Source organism: Colletotrichum truncatum (assembly GCF_014235925.2).
Source record: "Colletotrichum truncatum strain CMES1059 chromosome Unknown Contig_0005, whole genome shotgun sequence".
NCBI classification, from domain to species: domain Eukaryota; kingdom Fungi; phylum Ascomycota; class Sordariomycetes; order Glomerellales; family Glomerellaceae; genus Colletotrichum; species Colletotrichum truncatum.
This window is the reverse complement of record NW_027222402.1, coordinates 3,906,829-3,924,632: the sequence shown is the minus strand read 5'-3', so window position 1 is coordinate 3,924,632 and position 17,804 is coordinate 3,906,829. Positions and strand designations below refer to the sequence as shown.

The 17,804-nt window shown below is 49.3% G+C and overlaps 7 protein-coding genes across 7 annotated transcripts; 4 read left to right on the top strand and 3 right to left on the bottom strand.

Annotated features, from left to right (window-relative positions):
* Window positions 1–420: 420 nt before the first annotated feature.
* CTRU02_209144 (phenylacetyl-ligase-like protein) lies at window positions 421–2,487 on the bottom strand (the record flags this gene model as incomplete). Its single annotated transcript, XM_036732781.1, has 5 exons — window positions 421–846; window positions 911–1,399; window positions 1,457–1,705; window positions 1,766–2,146; window positions 2,203–2,487. The coding sequence occupies 5 exons, from the start codon at window positions 2,485–2,487 to the stop codon at window positions 421–423; spliced, it is 1,830 nt and encodes a 609-aa protein (XP_036575524.1).
* Window positions 2,488–3,585: 1,098 nt separating this feature from the next.
* Window positions 3,586–4,353, bottom strand: CTRU02_209143 (haloacid dehalogenase protein; the record flags this gene model as incomplete). The annotated part of the gene is made up of 1 exon (XM_036732782.1): window positions 3,586–4,353. The coding sequence occupies one exon, from the start codon at window positions 4,351–4,353 to the stop codon at window positions 3,586–3,588; it is 768 nt and encodes a 255-aa protein (XP_036575525.1).
* Window positions 4,354–4,814: 461 nt separating this feature from the next.
* On the top strand, window positions 4,815–5,309 carry CTRU02_209142 (mitochondrial import inner membrane translocase subunit; the record flags this gene model as incomplete). The annotated part of the gene is made up of 2 exons (XM_036732783.1): window positions 4,815–4,887; window positions 4,942–5,309. 2 exons carry the CDS (start codon window positions 4,815–4,817, stop codon window positions 5,307–5,309), a joined length of 441 nt encoding a protein of 146 aa, XP_036575526.1.
* A 1,899-nt stretch (window positions 5,310–7,208) lies between these two features.
* CTRU02_209141 (l-carnitine dehydratase bile acid-inducible protein f) lies at window positions 7,209–8,540 on the bottom strand (the record flags this gene model as incomplete). Its single annotated transcript, XM_036732784.1, has 1 exon — window positions 7,209–8,540. One exon carries the CDS (start codon window positions 8,538–8,540, stop codon window positions 7,209–7,211), a length of 1,332 nt encoding a protein of 443 aa, XP_036575527.1.
* A 547-nt stretch (window positions 8,541–9,087) lies between these two features.
* Window positions 9,088–10,422, top strand: CTRU02_209140 (acyl-CoA dehydrogenase domain-containing protein; the record flags this gene model as incomplete). Its single annotated transcript, XM_036732785.1, has 1 exon — window positions 9,088–10,422. The coding sequence occupies one exon, from the start codon at window positions 9,088–9,090 to the stop codon at window positions 10,420–10,422; it is 1,335 nt and encodes a 444-aa protein (XP_036575528.1).
* A 728-nt stretch (window positions 10,423–11,150) lies between these two features.
* On the top strand, window positions 11,151–13,544 carry CTRU02_209139 (uncharacterized protein; the record flags this gene model as incomplete). Its single annotated transcript, XM_036732786.1, has 7 exons — window positions 11,151–11,305; window positions 11,368–12,210; window positions 12,261–12,327; window positions 12,381–12,570; window positions 12,626–12,803; window positions 12,862–13,011; window positions 13,061–13,544. The coding sequence occupies 7 exons, from the start codon at window positions 11,151–11,153 to the stop codon at window positions 13,542–13,544; spliced, it is 2,067 nt and encodes a 688-aa protein (XP_036575529.1).
* Window positions 13,545–13,972: 428 nt separating this feature from the next.
* Window positions 13,973–15,045, top strand: CTRU02_209138 (uncharacterized protein; the record flags this gene model as incomplete). The annotated part of the gene is made up of 2 exons (XM_036732787.1): window positions 13,973–14,514; window positions 14,571–15,045. 2 exons carry the CDS (start codon window positions 13,973–13,975, stop codon window positions 15,043–15,045), a joined length of 1,017 nt encoding a protein of 338 aa, XP_036575530.1.
* Window positions 15,046–17,804: the final 2,759 nt, after the last annotated feature.

Sequence of the window (17,804 nt, the reverse complement as noted above, 5' to 3'; positions counted from 1 at the left end):
CTAGGAACCGGTAGGATAATGAACTGCGGCATGCGTACTATCAGCGATGTTACTATAGGCGCAGCACGTTATGCAGTAAGGTAATTCCAACCCCTTGAGATGTAGGTGATTGCGACACCATAGTACTAGAAACAATTGCCTGGTTACTGACGGCCAGAGAATTTTCCTATCAAGAAGGTTTCGGCGAACAGGGGAGTAGCTGAAACTATCACGGTGACGAATCAATCTGGTGGCACCTAAGCGCTGGCCCGGTCTACGGCCATGATAAATCTACCTAGTTCAATAGGAAATCATAGACGCGAAGGAAGAAGTTTTTTTAATCAAAAAGCAGCAATGAATTTTAAAAGATTTGACTCCATAGCGGCGAAATACATGCTGGACTAAACGGTAAAAGAAAAGTATTGCTTGGTAGCGAAGGTATCAATAATCATCATCCGAATCCGAGTCAAAATCAACAACCTGAATCAAGCCAGAATCCCCGTTTTCCGCCATTTCCTGCCATTCAGTTGCCACCTGAGCCAGTAGCTTTCTCTCATTAACAATTTTTCTGGCCCTCTCTTTCAAAATTGCTCGCTTCGTTTTGCCGCTGATCGTCTTTGGTATCACGTCCGTGAACTCGATGCCGCCATCAAGGTGCTTGTACTGCGACAGAGACACTTTGACATGATTGTAAAGTTCCTCTCTTAGCAGCGATTCATCTCGGTGTTTTGCCAACGGCGATTTAACAACGTATGCTAATGGTAGCTCCCCAGCAGAGTCACTGGGCACCGGAACCACTGCGGCATCAATAACGGCAGGGTGCAGCAGAAGGAAGCTTTCTAGCTCTGCCGGTGCTACTTGCATGCCCTGCAGTGCGTGGATGCGTCAGCAATTGTCTCTGGGTATGGAAATAAGCTGGCCGCTGACTTACCCTGACTTTGATGAGTTCTTTGATGCGGTCTACGATGAAGATGTGCTCATTTCCTCTAGGGCTTTGTCTGATCTCCACCAAATCACCTGTTCGTAGCCAGCCGTCTTCGGTAATCATCTCTCGTGTCGCCATTTCGTTGTTGAGGTACCCGAGCATCACTCCAGGGGAACGAACCCAAAGCTCGCCTGCGCGGTTAAACTCGTCGATATCCTGGCCGGTCGTATCAACCAGTCGCGCTTGAATTTCGGGGAGCAAGCTCCCGCTGGAACCGTGCATGATGTCGTCCAAATCCGTCATTGTAATGATGACCGACGCTTCGGTAAGGCCGTAGGCCTGGATCACTTTACAACTGGGGAACAACTGGCTGAAACGAGACGACGTCTCCTGGTCCAACGGAGAAGCCGCAGTAACTACGGTGTTGACACTGCTTAGATCGTACTTGTTAACAAGAGAGATAGCTTTCGTGATGGCGGTAATCATGGAAGGAATCTGTATGAATGAAGTCTTTAGCAGAAGAGCCAAACGAAAGCGCCATGTTGTACTCACCAACCATAGACGTCTCAGAGAATATTTCTCGATAGCCTCAAGTGTTTGAAAGAGGTCAAAAGACTGTAAAATGACAACACCATCTCCCCTATAGACACTAACGAGTGAGACTGTGTTCAAAGCATAGCCATGGCTCAGTGGGAGGACCCCAAGGCTCAACTCTGTCTCCCTATGGTTTGTGACGCTTTCATATGTAGCTACTTGGATAATGTTTGCGATAACGTTCTTGTGTGACATCCTAACACATTTCTATTCCCGCACCATCAGTAAGGTTTCGCTAAGAGCGATTTCAATGATTCCGTAGCTTACCGGCAATCCAGATGTTCCACTGGAGGCGCAGATAAACGCAGTCTGACGAGCGCCTTGGCCCTTGCTCCATTGCAGTCGTGGTAGAGGCTTCATGCTGCGGGCTTCTTTAATCAGACGATCGACTGACTTCGTCCTCGGTAACACTGTGGCATTTCCTTCAAACTGAGGAGGTAGGTCAAGCAGGTAAACATGGCGGCTTGGAATGCCGACCGCCGCGGCCGCGTCGAGCGCCTGCTCCAGGAGAGGCTTGCACGTGAACAAGGCTTTGCAGTTCACATTCTTCAACAAGTTTGTGAGCTCCATCTCGGAATAAGCGGAGCTTATGGGGCAAGATACGCCCGAGAGGCGATGGGTGGCCCAGGAGACGGTCAACGTATCGATCTGGGCGCATGTTAATACCATATAAACCATGCATTTGGGTATATTCTGGTCATTACCGTATTGAGGCTGTAAATTCCAATCACCTTGTCCATTTCATGTCCCTCGTTGACTTGCCACCCCAAGTCCGAGCCAAGCGCTCGCGCCAGAAGCTCCACTCGTTCAGCCACCTCGACCGCAGAGTACGCCTTGCCCGTAACTCCGCAGGTAAACGGTGGCCTCGACTTAGTTTTGGGGTGCCGTCCATACTTGTCCCCATCCCCAAACAGAAACTCATGGACGGTCAGCGTGTCTGGAGGGTCATAGGCCAATGGGGGAACGAAGTCTGGGTGAGTAAAGGACATGTTGCTTAGTTGTAGTAAAGCTCTTGAGATTGAGTAGGGGCAGTATTGAAAGTAAGCGTTACGTCCAATGAAACCTAGTATAAAGCGATATGCCTTTGAAAGGGGAAGAAGGAGATAGATATTTTGAAGGTTCAAGTGCACCTTTCAAACAGCGAAGCGAACTTGGGGGTTATGGTGTGATTGTTCACTTGCATCACAATCTAGGACCCTACATCATATATCGCTGACTTTGATATGACGGTTCTCAGCTTGACAGACACTCTATCATCTACCTTGGCCGAACCATCTAGGATATCCTTTCTGTCGCTCAAAGTATAGCTCATGCCGAGACAACGTTCCCGCCAGGCACCTCTACGAGAAACGTGTGGTAAGCGGCTGACTTGAATGCTCACCTGGTTATTCTGAGATGGGTGCCATCTAGAATAGGCAATTTCTCCGTCGACCTATTGATTTCACTGGACACAGTTAGAGTCAGGAAGCACAACCTGCTTTGGGATGAGAAGCGCAATGGGCTACATGACCGGTACCTGACATAATACCGACAGTAAGCCGGAGCGGACTAGTGGCTAGCGGGCCGATCCCGAGAGCACACCCATTCTTAGGAATGCTAAGATCGTGGGGTTTTTTCCCCTTAGCTTACGAACCTCATGGGATTCACCCGAGCCTTCGGAAAGGGCTAGCTTTATATTTGTAATGAGAAGCGATGGCTTTGAACACTGTGAGGTGGCGAAGGCGCCTGTAGAGGAGTCATTTTCGCGGGTGGATAATACATGCTCCCGTTAAGTGTATAGATTCTTGTCTGGATTGATAGCACAGAGTGCTGGGATGTAGCTGTTAGCTGGCACTTTATTAAAAATCTCATGTGTGTGCATCTGTATCTTTTCGGACTTTAGGAAGTACAAGGCAGGTAACGCATGAAACAACAGTCATTATATTCCCAACGACTGTTTCTATGTATGAAATCCGCATTTCTACCTTGTGATGTATCGTGCGAATGAAAAGAGTAGGCTTCATAGAGTATTAATCTGTCATTGCCGATCAAATTGGGGTGCACATTACTGAATCGCAACCTTAACCAGTGACCAAGCCTTTAAGCCACTACGCGTTCTTTGCAGCATCGGCATCTACCGCATCCGCCATTTCACCAAGCGTCTTGAACTGCCATGTCGGCCTCAGATCTTCCGGGACATCCTCCAGTTTGCCTCCCATGACTGTCGGGACCTCCTGGCCACGTTCTATCCACGCCCCTACGATACCGATCTTCTTGGCCGGTACGAGATCATGGGGAAAGCTATAGGCTGTATGAATGATGCCGTCCTTGCTCACCCCATGATCTTTGCCCAAGTGCTCGACCAGATAGTCAAAGTTGCGCGGGTCAGGCTTATACGAGCCAATATCTTGTGCCGTGTATATGGCATCGAAGTCGACCTCTTTCAAAGGGCCCGATAAAGTTCCGTCAAAAGAGCGTCTGTCGACATTGGAGAGAATGACGAGTTTGAAGTGCTTCTTGAGACGCTTGAGAGCATCAACGGTGTCGGGGAAAGCGGGCCACTCTCCGATGCTGGCGCCGAAACGCTTTTTGGACTCTTCGGGCGCCTTGACGCCCAGTTCGTCGGCAATGTCGCCGTAAACGTCCTCCAGGATCCGCTGGTAGATTTCTTCCGGTTGCTCCCGCACACGGCGTCCCTCGTGCTTAGCGAAGAGCTTGACAGTGCCGCCTTGGTCATTCCGGAGCGGATGGGAGGGGTCAAGCTGGCCTCTCACCTCCGATAGGGCGTTAAACACGGCTGACTCCCAATCGACCAGCGTACCGAAACAGTCAAAGGTAAGGCAGCTGTAAGAGCTGATGGGTCTTGGCGCCGCCATGTTTTCAAGTTGATGCTTTAGGCTGAAAATGAGAAGAGATGATTTGTGGATGGTGTGTTGAGGTTGAGAGCGGGAAGACCGCAGGCAAAACAGCCACAAGACATATCATAAAATAATCGCCAAAGATTGCTTTGCCGCATGCCTACAGCGTGTTGGGCGACTGCCTGTCATGCACCCCTGCATTGCGCGGTGTGTTAAATACGTGAGTACCAGCTTATTACTGTCTATAAGTGGACCAGAGTGCGATCGCATGTCCGCTTACTGTCCATCTCAAAAGATGGCTGGCCATCAGCCTGTCAGCATAACAGCGTCGGACGAAAACGCCTGCACCAGGCGTATACTATATAACGTCTATGATGTTAAAGGAGAAAGCTGATGGACGCCGGGTCTCCTTGGGAGACTCTGGAAACTCACCGATGGATATCTGTCTTTACCTCACTATCTAATATACCACCTTGGCAATGGATACCGGGCGCGAACCCTGCCCATGGGTCATTCTCACAGATGCCGGCGGCGCGTTCAGCATGGGCGTACGCAATTTTCTCCCACTCTACATACAATTGACAGAATCGAGCCCTCTAACATGTGTTGCTATGCAGGTAATCGGCGGTACAATTTGGCATGGCGTCAAAGGGGCGCGCAACTCGCCGGCCGGTGAGCGGGGCATCGGAGCCATGACGGCTATCAAGTCGAGGGTCCCGGTGCTCGGTGGTAATTTTGCCGCCTTTGGGGGGCTTCTGGGTCTTTATACCTGCGCCGTCACCGGCATCCGCCATAAGGAAGATCCATGGAACGGTATCGCCGCCGGACTTCTTACGGGAGGGTCGCTAGCCATTCGCAGCGGCTACAAGGCCGCGAGAAACAATGCCATCGGCTGCGGCCTTCTCATGGCCGTCTTCGAGGGCGTGGGTATTGTAGTGCAACGCGCCGCGGCGGGGAGCACGCGACTATATTGAGGTAACTGTTCCCTTATTTTTACGTGTTCACATCGGAACTCGAAGCGCCGATGAAGCTAACCTGCGATGTTGTCTTTGAATAAAAGTAGACAACTTAGGGATCAGTAACCCAATGTGTTATCAACAAGGAATTAGACTACTCTAAAGAGGGCATTGGTTCACGGTTTAAAAATACCCAGAGATACAGGCAAGCCATGAATAGTAAACAGTATTGTGATAGATTCAAACCGTGCCAGGTAGACGAGCGGTCCCAGCTCGTGTAGAGTCACGCAAAGCAATAAGAAAAGCTGGGGAAGATTAAGGCATAGGTGCATGCGCTGTTGAACTTTGCCACTAAATAGCCGCTGAATAGTGCTCAGTACTCAGGTACACAATCCTTTTGAAGTCCCTGTAACGATGCCGAAAGCCTTCAGCCCACACGCTGTATCCCCTGGACTTGTAGAGCAGATTCACTTTCATAGCATAAAGTAAGACACCACTAGCAGCAACAAAAAAGATTTTGATAGCGATACCACTACCCCCTATCATCAGGGTCCCTGAACTTGACAAATTAGCCGCTAGAATGAGCAAAGCTCTGTAATTCAAGGAAGATCATTCTTAGCATGGAGTACTTGCAGGTTCGTGAGATTGTAGTTGTTAGACGGACAGGCGCTGACCCCACAATGATCCATGATTGAGAATGTTACAAACGATATTTAGTCACAGATAGGAAGAATACATCCTCCCTGGGAGAAAGGTTCTAATGATAGTATCTGAATATGTCAGGATAATCACTCCCGAATGACGGGATCACCCGTACCCACATTTGTCTGACATACAGGGAGCCGCCCTTGGCACCTAATCAGTGCTTCCACTTGCTAGGGGTAAACATAATGCCACAGTGCAGCGGATGGTGATTCTTGAGATTTGCAGATTATTATCTCACTTAAAGATTTCAACTCACGATGATTAAATTATAAAGATTTTGAGCAGCGGGAATTACATAGACTATGTGCAGAGCAGGTCTTAAGCACTTGATCAAAGCCTCTGGACATTCTAGACTACCTCATCAACTTGTGCGTTACTCTGGAGTAACTTTCAGCATTACACTTAGCCTCTTAAGCATTCGGCTTGTTTTCTTTGGGCAGTCTGGCTTTAATGTCACTGGCACGAATGTAATTGTTTTTCAGTTGGCCACCCTTAATTTCTTCTTCAGACTTCGCCAATGCATTGCGTTGTAGAATGAGGCAGTTTGCCTTGATTATCTGCTGGGATGTCTTGATGTCCTTTGTGGCTTGGTCTAGTCCATCCGCGGTTGCTTCATATGCATTCAAAGCCGTCGACACCATTATGCTGATGGTGCCCCGTCTGAGTCTCTGTGCCATGCTATGAATGAGTATGAGAAGCATATCTAAATCTGAAATATCCCGGGCCAGCTTTTCGTACTCTCCAGCTACGTAAGCTTGAGTCGAGAATGTCAAGACGCAGCCTTCTCCTTTAGAGTGCGTATGGAAAAAGTACTCGACCCTCAGAAAGTCTGTCGACATTCCCAAATGGCAGAAATTTATTTCGAGGAACTTTGCTGCCTGCTCGAAAAAGAATTTAGGGGTCATTGTTGTGTAGGATCTGTATGAGCAGCACAAGTAAGAATACGATACCGGCAGTAGTAAATGGATCACAGCCTAGTGTAGAGGTAACATACTTATCTGGATCCCCAACACTCCAACGCATTGAATTGACGTTAACACACTTGCCATGCTTATTAGGCTAGCATCATTATACTCTCCTCTGTCTTTCGCCTTGACGAAGCTGAATCATAGCGTAAACCATTTCTATGTATCCAAGAATACAATTGTACCACCTGGATAATGACTAGCTAACCGCTCTTCAATGGTATAACCAGTTACCCACATCAGTGGTTTATGGTTCAACCCCCAACTCTCTAAAGATGGTTTCATTGTGCTCCCCCAGGTCGGGGACCTTGTCCATCCGAGAAGCCTCGACGTTCCCAAATCCCGGTGGAATGAGCGCCGGAATTGTCCCATTCGGCGTCTCAACATCCGTCCATCGCCCCCTCGCCCTTAGTTGCGGATGATCCCATACGCCCTGCATATCATTCACCTTGGCGTTTGCAATCGAAGCAGCGTCCAACTTCTTCAGGAGCTCCTCAGGAGAGAACTTGGAAAACACATCACAGATGATCTTCCTCAACTCTTCACGGTTCTGTGTCCTAAGTGTGTTGTTCATAAATCTGGGGTCCTTGGCAAGCGCCTCATCGCCAAGAACATCACGGCAAAGATTTGCCCACTCCCTCTCATTCTGCACGCCAAGCATCACAGTCCCTCCCCCTCCAGTCTCAAAAGGGCCGTAGGGATAGATCGAGGCATGGGAAGCACCAGATCGGGCGAGTCCCGGGGCCCCATTATAAGTGTAGTACAGGGGGAAGGTCATCCACTCGGTCATGCTCTCCAGCATCGATATATCTATCCTTGTTCCTTTGCCAGTCTTGCCACGCTTGATAATGGCGGCAAGAATGTTGGAGTAAGCATACATTCCCGCCGAGATGTCGGCGATGGAGATGCCTGCTTTTGCTGGCTGGGGTCCGTTGCCCGTGACAGATAGAAAACCCGCTTCACTCTGGACAAGTAGGTCATATGCCTTCTTGTCTCTGTATGGACCGTCTGAGCCGTATCCTGAGATGTCACAGACGATAAGTGACGGGTGCGATTCTTTGAGGGTAGAGTATCCGAGGCCCAGTCTCTCCGTTGCGCCGGGTGCGAGATTCTGGACTAGCACGTCCGACTTTGCAAGGAGTCGCTTGAGAACATCAAAATGTTTGGGGTCCTTGAGGTCCAGCGCAAGGCTTTCTTTAGACCGGTTGGTCCACACAAAGTGGGATGCCATGCCGTTGACACGAGTGTCGTATGCCCGAGCAAAATCCCCAACACCGGGGCGCTCAATTTTGATGACACGGGCACCCATGTCTGCGAGTTGGCGAGTGCAAAAGGGCGCTGCGATGGCATGCTCGAGGCTGACGACTGTGATGCCTTCCAGAGGCAGTGGTTCCTTGGCGGCCGTGACTGGCGTTGTACTCATAGCTCTATGAGGCATAATACCATGGGGAGATTGATGTCGACTTGAAGATACACAACTCCTTTGGCATCTTTTTGGTGTAAGAGTTGCTCTAAGTGGAATCTTGAGCAGGTTGGCTCTGGGGGCCAAGAAGGTCCAGGCTGTTCGGCTGGGAGCCATTCCGACTTTTGAGCTGAAGGGGGTGCAGCTGATGGGTTCCGAGCTTGCGATTGGCGAAATGGAGCTACAATTTCAAAGAAGATCTAGTCAAACATGAGAGGTTCATCCAGAACAATGGAACATCTGTGAAAAGCCGGCTTGTCTTTTCTTATGCCTTCATTGTTCGAGAGAGATATCCGCAAGAACCTGTTCTAACAAGCAATGGTATTTGACCTCGGCCTTTGTCTCAGACCCCAATAGTGCAGGTTTACGGCATCGAGCGCCCTGCCCCAGCAGTTAGTCGACTCGGCTACTTCGCCCGAAGTCGGCTTTATGCAAGATTCCCCAACTTGCCGATCGCCCACCTAGTGTCGTCACTAAGGCGCTAATTAACCGGGAATAATTAATGTTTTCGGGTTCATTTGCCGGGTGAGAAGTTGCCATTACTGCCTTTAACAAAGCAAGTCGGCCTTTGGAGTATGATATTTAGGTTGGTTGACAGAGGCTCAGTCGAACGCAACGAATCAATTCATCAGTTTCTTCTATACTTTGCTTCGTCTTATTCATCATGTCGCAACCAGTTACTCGGAACCTTTGGCGCCTTGTCAGACCAGCCGTCAAGACGGCGGGGTGTCTGCGCCGGACCCCAGTACCTAGGCCCAAGGGTGCGACCTTTTCAACATCCTCATCGCGCAGGATAATGGAGACAACTGGTTTCACGGAAAACCAGCTGACCGTCCGAGAAGCAGTAAATCAGGTCTGCGCTCAATTTCCCAACACTTACTGGCAAGAGCATGATCAAAACGAACAAGACCCGAAGGAGTTCCATGCCGCCCTCGCCAAGGATGGCTGGTTGGGTATCGCACTCCCAGAGTCCCTGGGAGGTTCAGGCTTGGGAATCTCAGAGGCTACCATGATGATGCAGACAATCACCGAGTCCGGCGCCGGCATGGCCGGTGCTCAGTCCATTCATGCCAATGTCTACGCAACGCAACCCCTCGCCAAGTTTGGAACCCAAGAACAGCTTGAGAGCACGATCCCCAACATCATCTCAGGTAAATGGCGTGCATGCTTCGGAGTGACGGAGCCCAACGCCGGTCTTGATACCCTTCGTCTCTCAACGACGGCCAAGAAGCAATCCGATGGCTCGTACCTGGTGACTGGCCAGAAGATATGGATCACCTGCGCGCAAGTCGCATCCAAGATGATCCTTCTCGCACGAACCAAAGCGCTCGAAGACTGCAAGAAACCAAGCGAGGGCCTTTCTCTCTTCTGCATTGATCTTGACCGCAGCCAACCTGGCCTTGATATGCGCAAAATCAAGAAAATGGGTGGCCGTGCCGTCGACGCAAACGAGGTCTTTTTCGACAACTATGCTATCCCCGCCTCCAGCCTCATCGGCCAGGAAGGCCAGGGCTTCAAGATCATCCTTCACGGCATGAATGCTGAGCGTTGCCTACTGGCAGGTGAGGCTTTGGGATTGGGCTATGCCGCGATTGCAAAGGCCTCTGAGTACGCACGCGATCGCGTTGTCTTCCAAAGGCCCATTGGGCAGAACCAAGCCATCGCACACCCACTTGCCGACGCGTACATGCGGTTGGAGGCAGCAAAGTTGGCGACTTACCACGCGGCGAGACTGTATGACGCCAGCAAAGAAGATGCGTCTATTCGTCAAGATGCTGTTGGTGTTGCATGCAATAGCGCCAAGTACATGGCTGCAGAGGCAGCCTTTACTGCTTGCGAGCGAGCCGTGCTCACACATGGAGGTATGGGATATGCGGCAGAATATGATGTGGAAAGGTATTTCAGAGAGTGTCTTGTTCCTCGCATCGCGCCTGTTAGCCGAGAGATGATTTTGAATTACATTGGTGAGAAGGTACTCCAGCTGCCGCGAAGTTACTAAGCAGCACTCAAGAGAGATTTGAGCAGCATTGAAGAGAAGGCTTTTGTTTAAGGGTTATAGGAAGGCGTTACTAGGCATCATTATTTGCAGAGAATAATAGAAACACCTTGAACAACTGATGTTTTGTGAACACATTAAATCATGTTGTCGACTTACTAACTTCAAGGTTTTGTTTTTGCTCGTTTTCACAGTCCAATCTAACCGAACTGTTAAATGCGCGTATTAAAATGTTTTATCAATGCGAAAGAGGTTGTCAACCCAATTGTAGTGATGGGACAGGATAAATTCAAATGGAGAACTTCTCCAGAAGGTAATCATTCATCCATCGTCATAGTATATGTGCTCAATATCTATCAAGCCGTCTCAAGTTGGCGGTGGCTCAATTTTGTTTTGAATAAGTTTGATGTTAATATAATCTTCAAAATCATGGTTTAACACTCAGGTGTTGCCATGTTCTTTGAGCTTATACTCTCGGTGTATCAAAGTGGCGCTCGGTGAGTCCGCCTCGGGTAGAGAAGCCGAGGCGACTAGGAACATTGGCTGGAATTGTGGCACCAACATGTGTAATTCCCATCCCATGACTGGGGTCGAAAATACACAACCGTCACACAGCCTGTCTTCGACGCGCTCAAGAGTATACATCGAGCCATACCCGGCGAAGATTAACAAAACCGTCATACCACTCATTTGAATTTTATGACAGTATTTCTTCAAGGCCCACATTCTAAATGCCAGCCGAAGGACTAAGGAAACCTCGCGCAAAACACGCGTGTAGGGAATGCAACTCTCGCCGCATCCGCTGCAACGTCACTGAGCGCCTCCCATGCTCCAATTGCGAGATCTCAAAGTCAACATGCGAAGTTTTGCCTTCAAGAAGAGGCCGGTGAGTGCAGTTTCTCCTCCCCTTACGTCAATGCATGAGTACCGGTACCTGACACCAGCCAGATATCCCCGGAAGTCGAAGAAGGAAAAGCAACTCGCAGCGGCCGCGTCCGCGACCCCGGAGCCCGCAGCTCCGACTCCGCCTTCGGCGCTCACATCCGCCGTGGCAGCAACCCTTGCCTCCATGAGCGCCGCATCGCCGTCTCAAGGACTCCCGAGCTCTAGTACTTCGCAGGCCCATTTTCATGTCGAGACGCCAGCATCAGTACACTCTGCTTCCGGGACGGGGAGTAGTCGATTTTTCGGGGAATCCAACTTCCTTACCCTTGTTCCTGGAGCTTCTGAGACTGGGTCTGATGCTACTGCTGGAGACGTTGGCTTGAAGGGCCGCCTCGCCTTTCCGGTTCCTCAAACACCACAATTCCAAGACCTAGCTACGTCACCTGCAAGCACTCATCATATCAGCTCAGCGACCGAGAGATATCTGAGAGATGAAGGCGCCTTGACCTTCCCTGACATGCAAAGCTGTCTACCAGCCCTTCGTGCCTATTTCAAGTGGTTTCACCCCTGCTTTCCTATTCTCGATCGCGCGGATATTGCAAAGCGGCTTGTGACAATGGATATCTCGCCTCTCTTATTGCAGGCAATGCTCTTCATCGGCTCCACTTACTGTGATGAAACAACCATCACCGCCATGGGTTTCAAAGACCGCTCGGAGGCGAAGAACGTAACCTATTCAAGGGCCCGAATTCTATTTCATTCTAACTGGGAGAAAGACGAATTCACTCTCATCCAGTCCCTCTTTCTTTGCAGTTTCTGGAGGGGCGGCCCTACGGACTGGCGAGATGTGAGATACTGGCTGGGATGCGTCTTGACACTTGCTCAGACACATGGACTTCATCGATCGTAAGTATGCACTACTGAGGTATGGTCGGGTGTAACAGCTGATTAGAAAGGACTCGATTTATTACTCGGGACTCTCAGTTCGCCCGCATGAGAAGGAGAGTGTGGTGGTCCATCTATGTGAGAACCATGTTATACTATGAAAGCTATGCAAGTTGACTGACTTGACCAAGGTCCGAGAACGGCAGGCAGCAATATCACTCGGTTTGCCTTGTCGGATTCGTGATGAAGATTGCGACATTGAGCCGTTGACGGCCGCAGACCTCGAAGATGATGCAGACGACCAACAGGGAACTGACTTTGGCTCGACTAAGCCTGAGCATATCCATTACGCTGTTAAGATGGTGGATATTGCGCGGCTACGTAAGTCATTCGAACATCAGTCCATCTTGTTATCTGTTCTCTAACGCATGTGCAGTTGGAAGAATAATGGATACTCATTTCGCTCCAGGGCGGGGGCCCCCAGGACCTGCTGAAGTCCGCGATCTAAAGCAGCAACTTGAACGGTGGAAGAACAGCTTGCCAGATGAAATGCGCAGGGGTCCAGAAGATGGTCAATCATCAGTCCTGACATGTCTCATACATCTAGCTTACAAGTAAGTTGCCGAAACAACACCATGGTTTCTGTTCAAGATCCCCCACTAAATACTTCAGTCACCTACGTATTCTCGTTCACCGCAATGGCTGGCTTCGAAACCAAGATGAAGATGATAAGAAAGCAGCACTCGCTGCTGCATGTCGTATTAGTAGGATTGCTGAGGACATGCTTGCGCAGAAGACTTTACAGTACGGTCAAATGCATCTGTAAGTGCCCCCAACGAAACTTTTTCGAACCATTGTCTTACTCCTCTAGGCTTACAAGCTTATTTGCGGCTCTTTGTATCCACGCTATCGACATCAGGTCGGCTGATGGAATAGGACGCCGACTCGCAGAGCACAGAGCACAAATGTGCCTATTAGGCTTGAAAGAAATACAAAAGTACTGGCGCATAAACAATAACGTATTGGATCTCTTCCTTCAGTATCTCGATGAGCCAATCGCTAAGAGGCTACACAATAACAACACCGATTCTGCAACCGCCGAGGGCGATCCAGGATTTACAGCTAGCTTTAGTCCGCTCGATACATCGACAACAAGCCCGTCTCATGCTCTTCTTTCCGACCCACCGGTGCAAAGAAGGTCTGATGCTATAGAGGATCAGTATTTTAACCTGATGAGAACCAATTGGGAAGGCGAAGATGCGTTGGAAGACCTTGGATTGTTTCTGGACCCCCAACTCTACGCCAATGGTCCGATGCAGGTTGAGGGGCTCAACTTTCTCCAGCGGTGCCTATGACAAGGGTTACCAGATGGCTGATTGGGGTTCAATCATCAATGTTATCTCGGGAATTGGTTTTCCGAGACTCTCTTTGCAGAAGACTAGAAACCCTAGTTACACACGCCATTGCATCTCTCGGCTACTTCTCCCCAGGGGCATGTCTCGGCTATTGTCTCCGCCACTAGTGGGCGAGCAAGAAGCCGACAGCATATAGCCGAGTAGCCTACCGCCTCACTCCTCGATGCAGCAGCACTTCGCCTACACCTCAACTAGCAAGGTCGGCGTTACTTACCGAGAATTGGTGTTGAGCGAGTGAGAACCATCCGCCTTGATGTCTTCAAATCCATTGAAACGATTTCCTCTTTCTTGAAAATAACAATCAACCAAATCCCCTTCACAAGTCGACCCCGCAAATCATCCCCGGTTTGGGCTCAATCATCATCACTATGGCATCTCTAGCTCACCGGATGCGACCGGCATTCTCCCACTGCCACACGCGTGGACAAAGATCTCTCACCACCAATGCTACGGACGCTGCATCCAAACTTCTCGAAACCTTTGCTGGCAAAGATGTCACGCGGAAACAAATACTTGATTCCAACCAACTGCAACGCCTTAGTTTGACTTTGAATCGGAAGCAGCTTCATCCTGGTGTTGATGTATGGTCTGACCCACCTGTGCAAGGCACTCCGCTTCCGCCCGGCTATCACCTTGTTTACTTTACACCGGCGGGTGTCGAAAGCGAATTGGGTATGGATGGCACTGACAAGACGTTCAATGCGCCAGCGCCGTTTACACGAAGGATGTGGGCCGGTGGGAAGATGCAATTCATCGAGGGGGCATCATTGAAGGTTGGCGAAGAGGTTGAGGAGCGAACGAGGCTTCTTGGTGCTACACCTAAGAAGAGCAGAAGTGGAGATGAGATGGTTCTTGTGGACGTTGAGAAGGAGTTCTGGGGGCGTGATGGGCTTGTTGTCAAGGACCAGAGGTTCGTTTCCGACTTGTTGACTAAGATTTATCTTCGCCTGGCTAACACATGTCAAGATCATGGATCTTCCGCCCTGAGGTCAACGTTTCTTTGGCTGCAAAGACTGCGCCGCCACGTCCCGAGAGGGAACCAGCGTTCGGGCCCTCCACAATCACAGATGAGAAGGGTTCGGGCGACGCCGTCATCCGTCACCTTAAATGGTCACCTGTCGGTCTCTTCCGTTTCTCTGCTCTCACATTCAACGGCCACATGATACACTACAATGAGCCTTGGACCAAGGATATTGAGAGGCATCCCGAGGTTGTGGTTCACGGTCCTTTGAACTTGATCAACATCCTGGACTACTGGAGGGATATCTACGGTGGAAACGGAAGAGAGGTGCGGCAGATTGTTTACAGAGCGTTGTCGCCACTATATGCAGGCGACCAGTATACTATTCGCACTGCGGCAGTAGAAGATGACAAGAAGTATGAGATTCTGGTTGAGAAGGGTAGCACCGTGTGCATGAAGAGTGAGATCATTGGCAGCTGAGTTGGTCTTGTTTGAACCTTGAATTTCGATTTTCGTCAAATTTACTAGGAAGTCGGTGTCTGCTCGCAACTGCCTTTATGGCAAATAAGAACTGGATTCCGTTCCATCTAGAATATTAAAACACAATAGAGTAAATCTTGGTCTGGTTCAGGAAGTGTTTCCTCGTTGCAAAAGCCAGCTTTCAAATGGTACTATAAACTTGCAATCTGGATTCAACAGGAGTCAAAGCCCGGGAAGGTGCAGAGACCTCCAGTAAAGCTTTCAATATAGGAATCTGGTTGCTAAAGTAACGACAATGCATAATATGAAACATACCCTTTTGACTCTAATAGATGTAAATTCAAACCCAGACAAAAGAATATCTAACATTTCTATATCCAGTGAGAATGGGGAAAATGGAAAAGCATAATGAACAACTTCAATAATCACCTGTGTACTGTCGCTGTTGACCTTCAATACTTCACATACGAACCTGCGTAAATTACATGGAAGCATTTTTTAAGAACCAAATCCCTGTAGTAACCAAGAACAGGTGGAATGTGCTGCATGAATCGCCTAGAACTCTGACCAAGCCAAATTTGGGCAACATGGCAAGTGGCTTTGGACTAACAGCATGCTTGGACGCCATCTTCACCCATCTAACGTGAACACTGTGCGCCCTTATTCTCCGCTCCGTGGGTTCTTCCAGAGTGAAGTGCTTTTCCTTGATCGCCACAGCACGATTCGGCTATGCTAATGTAGTGTAGCTACCCGGGATATGACACGGTACTCCTGACGAAGTCAAAGACATAGAATGACCCGCAAATCTGATATCTCTCTCCATGGATTTGGGGCAAGTATTTCTTCTCTAAGTCACAAAACGGAGCAACTTCGCTGAAAATAACGCATAAACAGAACGATGGTAAGTGGACGAGAAAGGACCAGCACATTTGTTCATGCCTGGCGATAGCCGAAGGAACAGCCTACCGCATGAGGAAATCATCGCCACTTACTGCCTTTATCTGAGCTCGAAAGTTCACTTTAGGAAATGATTCCCTTCGGCGTATTTGTTCGCAGTAATGACAGGCCTCACTGACATTTAAGGTACGCTTGATTGAGGGAATATGAATGTACTATGTACGTTAGAGCAACTTAGGAGCATAGCCTGGAGCCTCAGCTATCCGTTAGTGAAATAATATCACTTCTACCTGCTTTGTTCGGAAAGGCAATCACACACAATAAGTTAACAAGCAGCGGTCTACTCGTTTGATGATACCCTGCCAGTCATGAAGCTACTGACCGGCTGCCCGCCTCTGTCGCTATTGAGAATACCGGCTGTCATGGGTATTGCGGCACGATTAATTATCATCCCGGCCTACAAGGATATGATTCTCTAGGATGAGGTCTCTTGGTTAGAGTCAGGAGGTAACAAGACGTCATGAAGCATCGGATTCGGCGTGGGCGGACCCCGGAACTTGGCATCTGAACTTCACGCAGGGTCACACACACCGATCTCCTAGTTAATTTTTAAGTTCCCTCAACGGGCCATGTCAAGACTCAAGTACTTTAATGAACAGTAAGATCGAATAACTCGGCGTTTGACTTCTTCGCATACCAACAACGGTCTTGGGGAGGCGCGGCAATTCTCGCATACCACCCCGTAGCCTCTGGACAAATATAGCAAAGGCAATTATCCTCGTGATGTCTACCTCAGACCAGGGCAAGACTCGTCTACTGGTTAGTGGGTTCATAAGATTAGCCGCCGAACCATACCCGCTAAGCAGACTTTGCCATGCACGCTTACTTGGAAAGGGACTCCATGTGTAGCATTCTACTTACTCGAACTGCCGGGCATTGGGCTTGGCTTGGTCAGGGATATGGAATGTAAATAGATCACGCAGGGTGGGGGGCTGACATGCTACCCTTACTCGAGGCATTGGTTGACGAACCCTCCCCACAGGAACCTCTAGACCACGCATCAAATTCGATTCCCATCACACGCAGTTCCCTTTCTATCGATACAAGGGACAATGTATTGGTCCTTAAAAAGCCGAGTGACAGAGTGCCCTTGAGTTCAAGTGCTGTGTAAACTCTAGTAACACAGTTCAACTACCTCATTACGGTCATTTGTCGCTTATCGAAGACTGCCTGTTTGCACACAATTCAGGCTTCTGAGAGCACAGCTGAACGTCTTTGAGAAGCATACACAAGTCAAATTCCGCCTATTCGGGCGATGATTGAAGCGAAGCGTGCAGCTGGGATCGAGAATGATTGGCCAAACAGGGTGATGCTGTCAACAGCCCTTGACCGGCATGGTGGCATTGGAAGGAGAAATTCCCTTTCTTGCTTTTAAGCACTAAATCAGACAAGGCTAAGCAAATCTTGCCAAGAGTAATGTTCCTGCTGAGTATGTGACTACACGGTCACCATAACGACCTTTTCTTCTTATGTTCTACTCAGAGATGACGAGCATTTGCCAGTCATGATTTAAAAATGACTGCAGCAGAATTAAGGATCAAAAATAAATTAGTCAATCGCAAAATAAACCTAGTGAGTGCCAGAAAAAGTGTCTATACCCTGTTCGGCCGCATCTGGAGATGTCCTACAATTCGAGATAGAGATATTGGGCAGATCAATCTACCAAAGAGACGAACCACCCTCTCATGATCTTCAGGGGAGGTTGTTTATTGATTGGGCCCAGGGTTTTCCCCCACGAGAGAAATCCATTCCCCCTACATCGAGGCTCGAGTCAGAACGTAATCTGTGCTTTCACCTGGGAT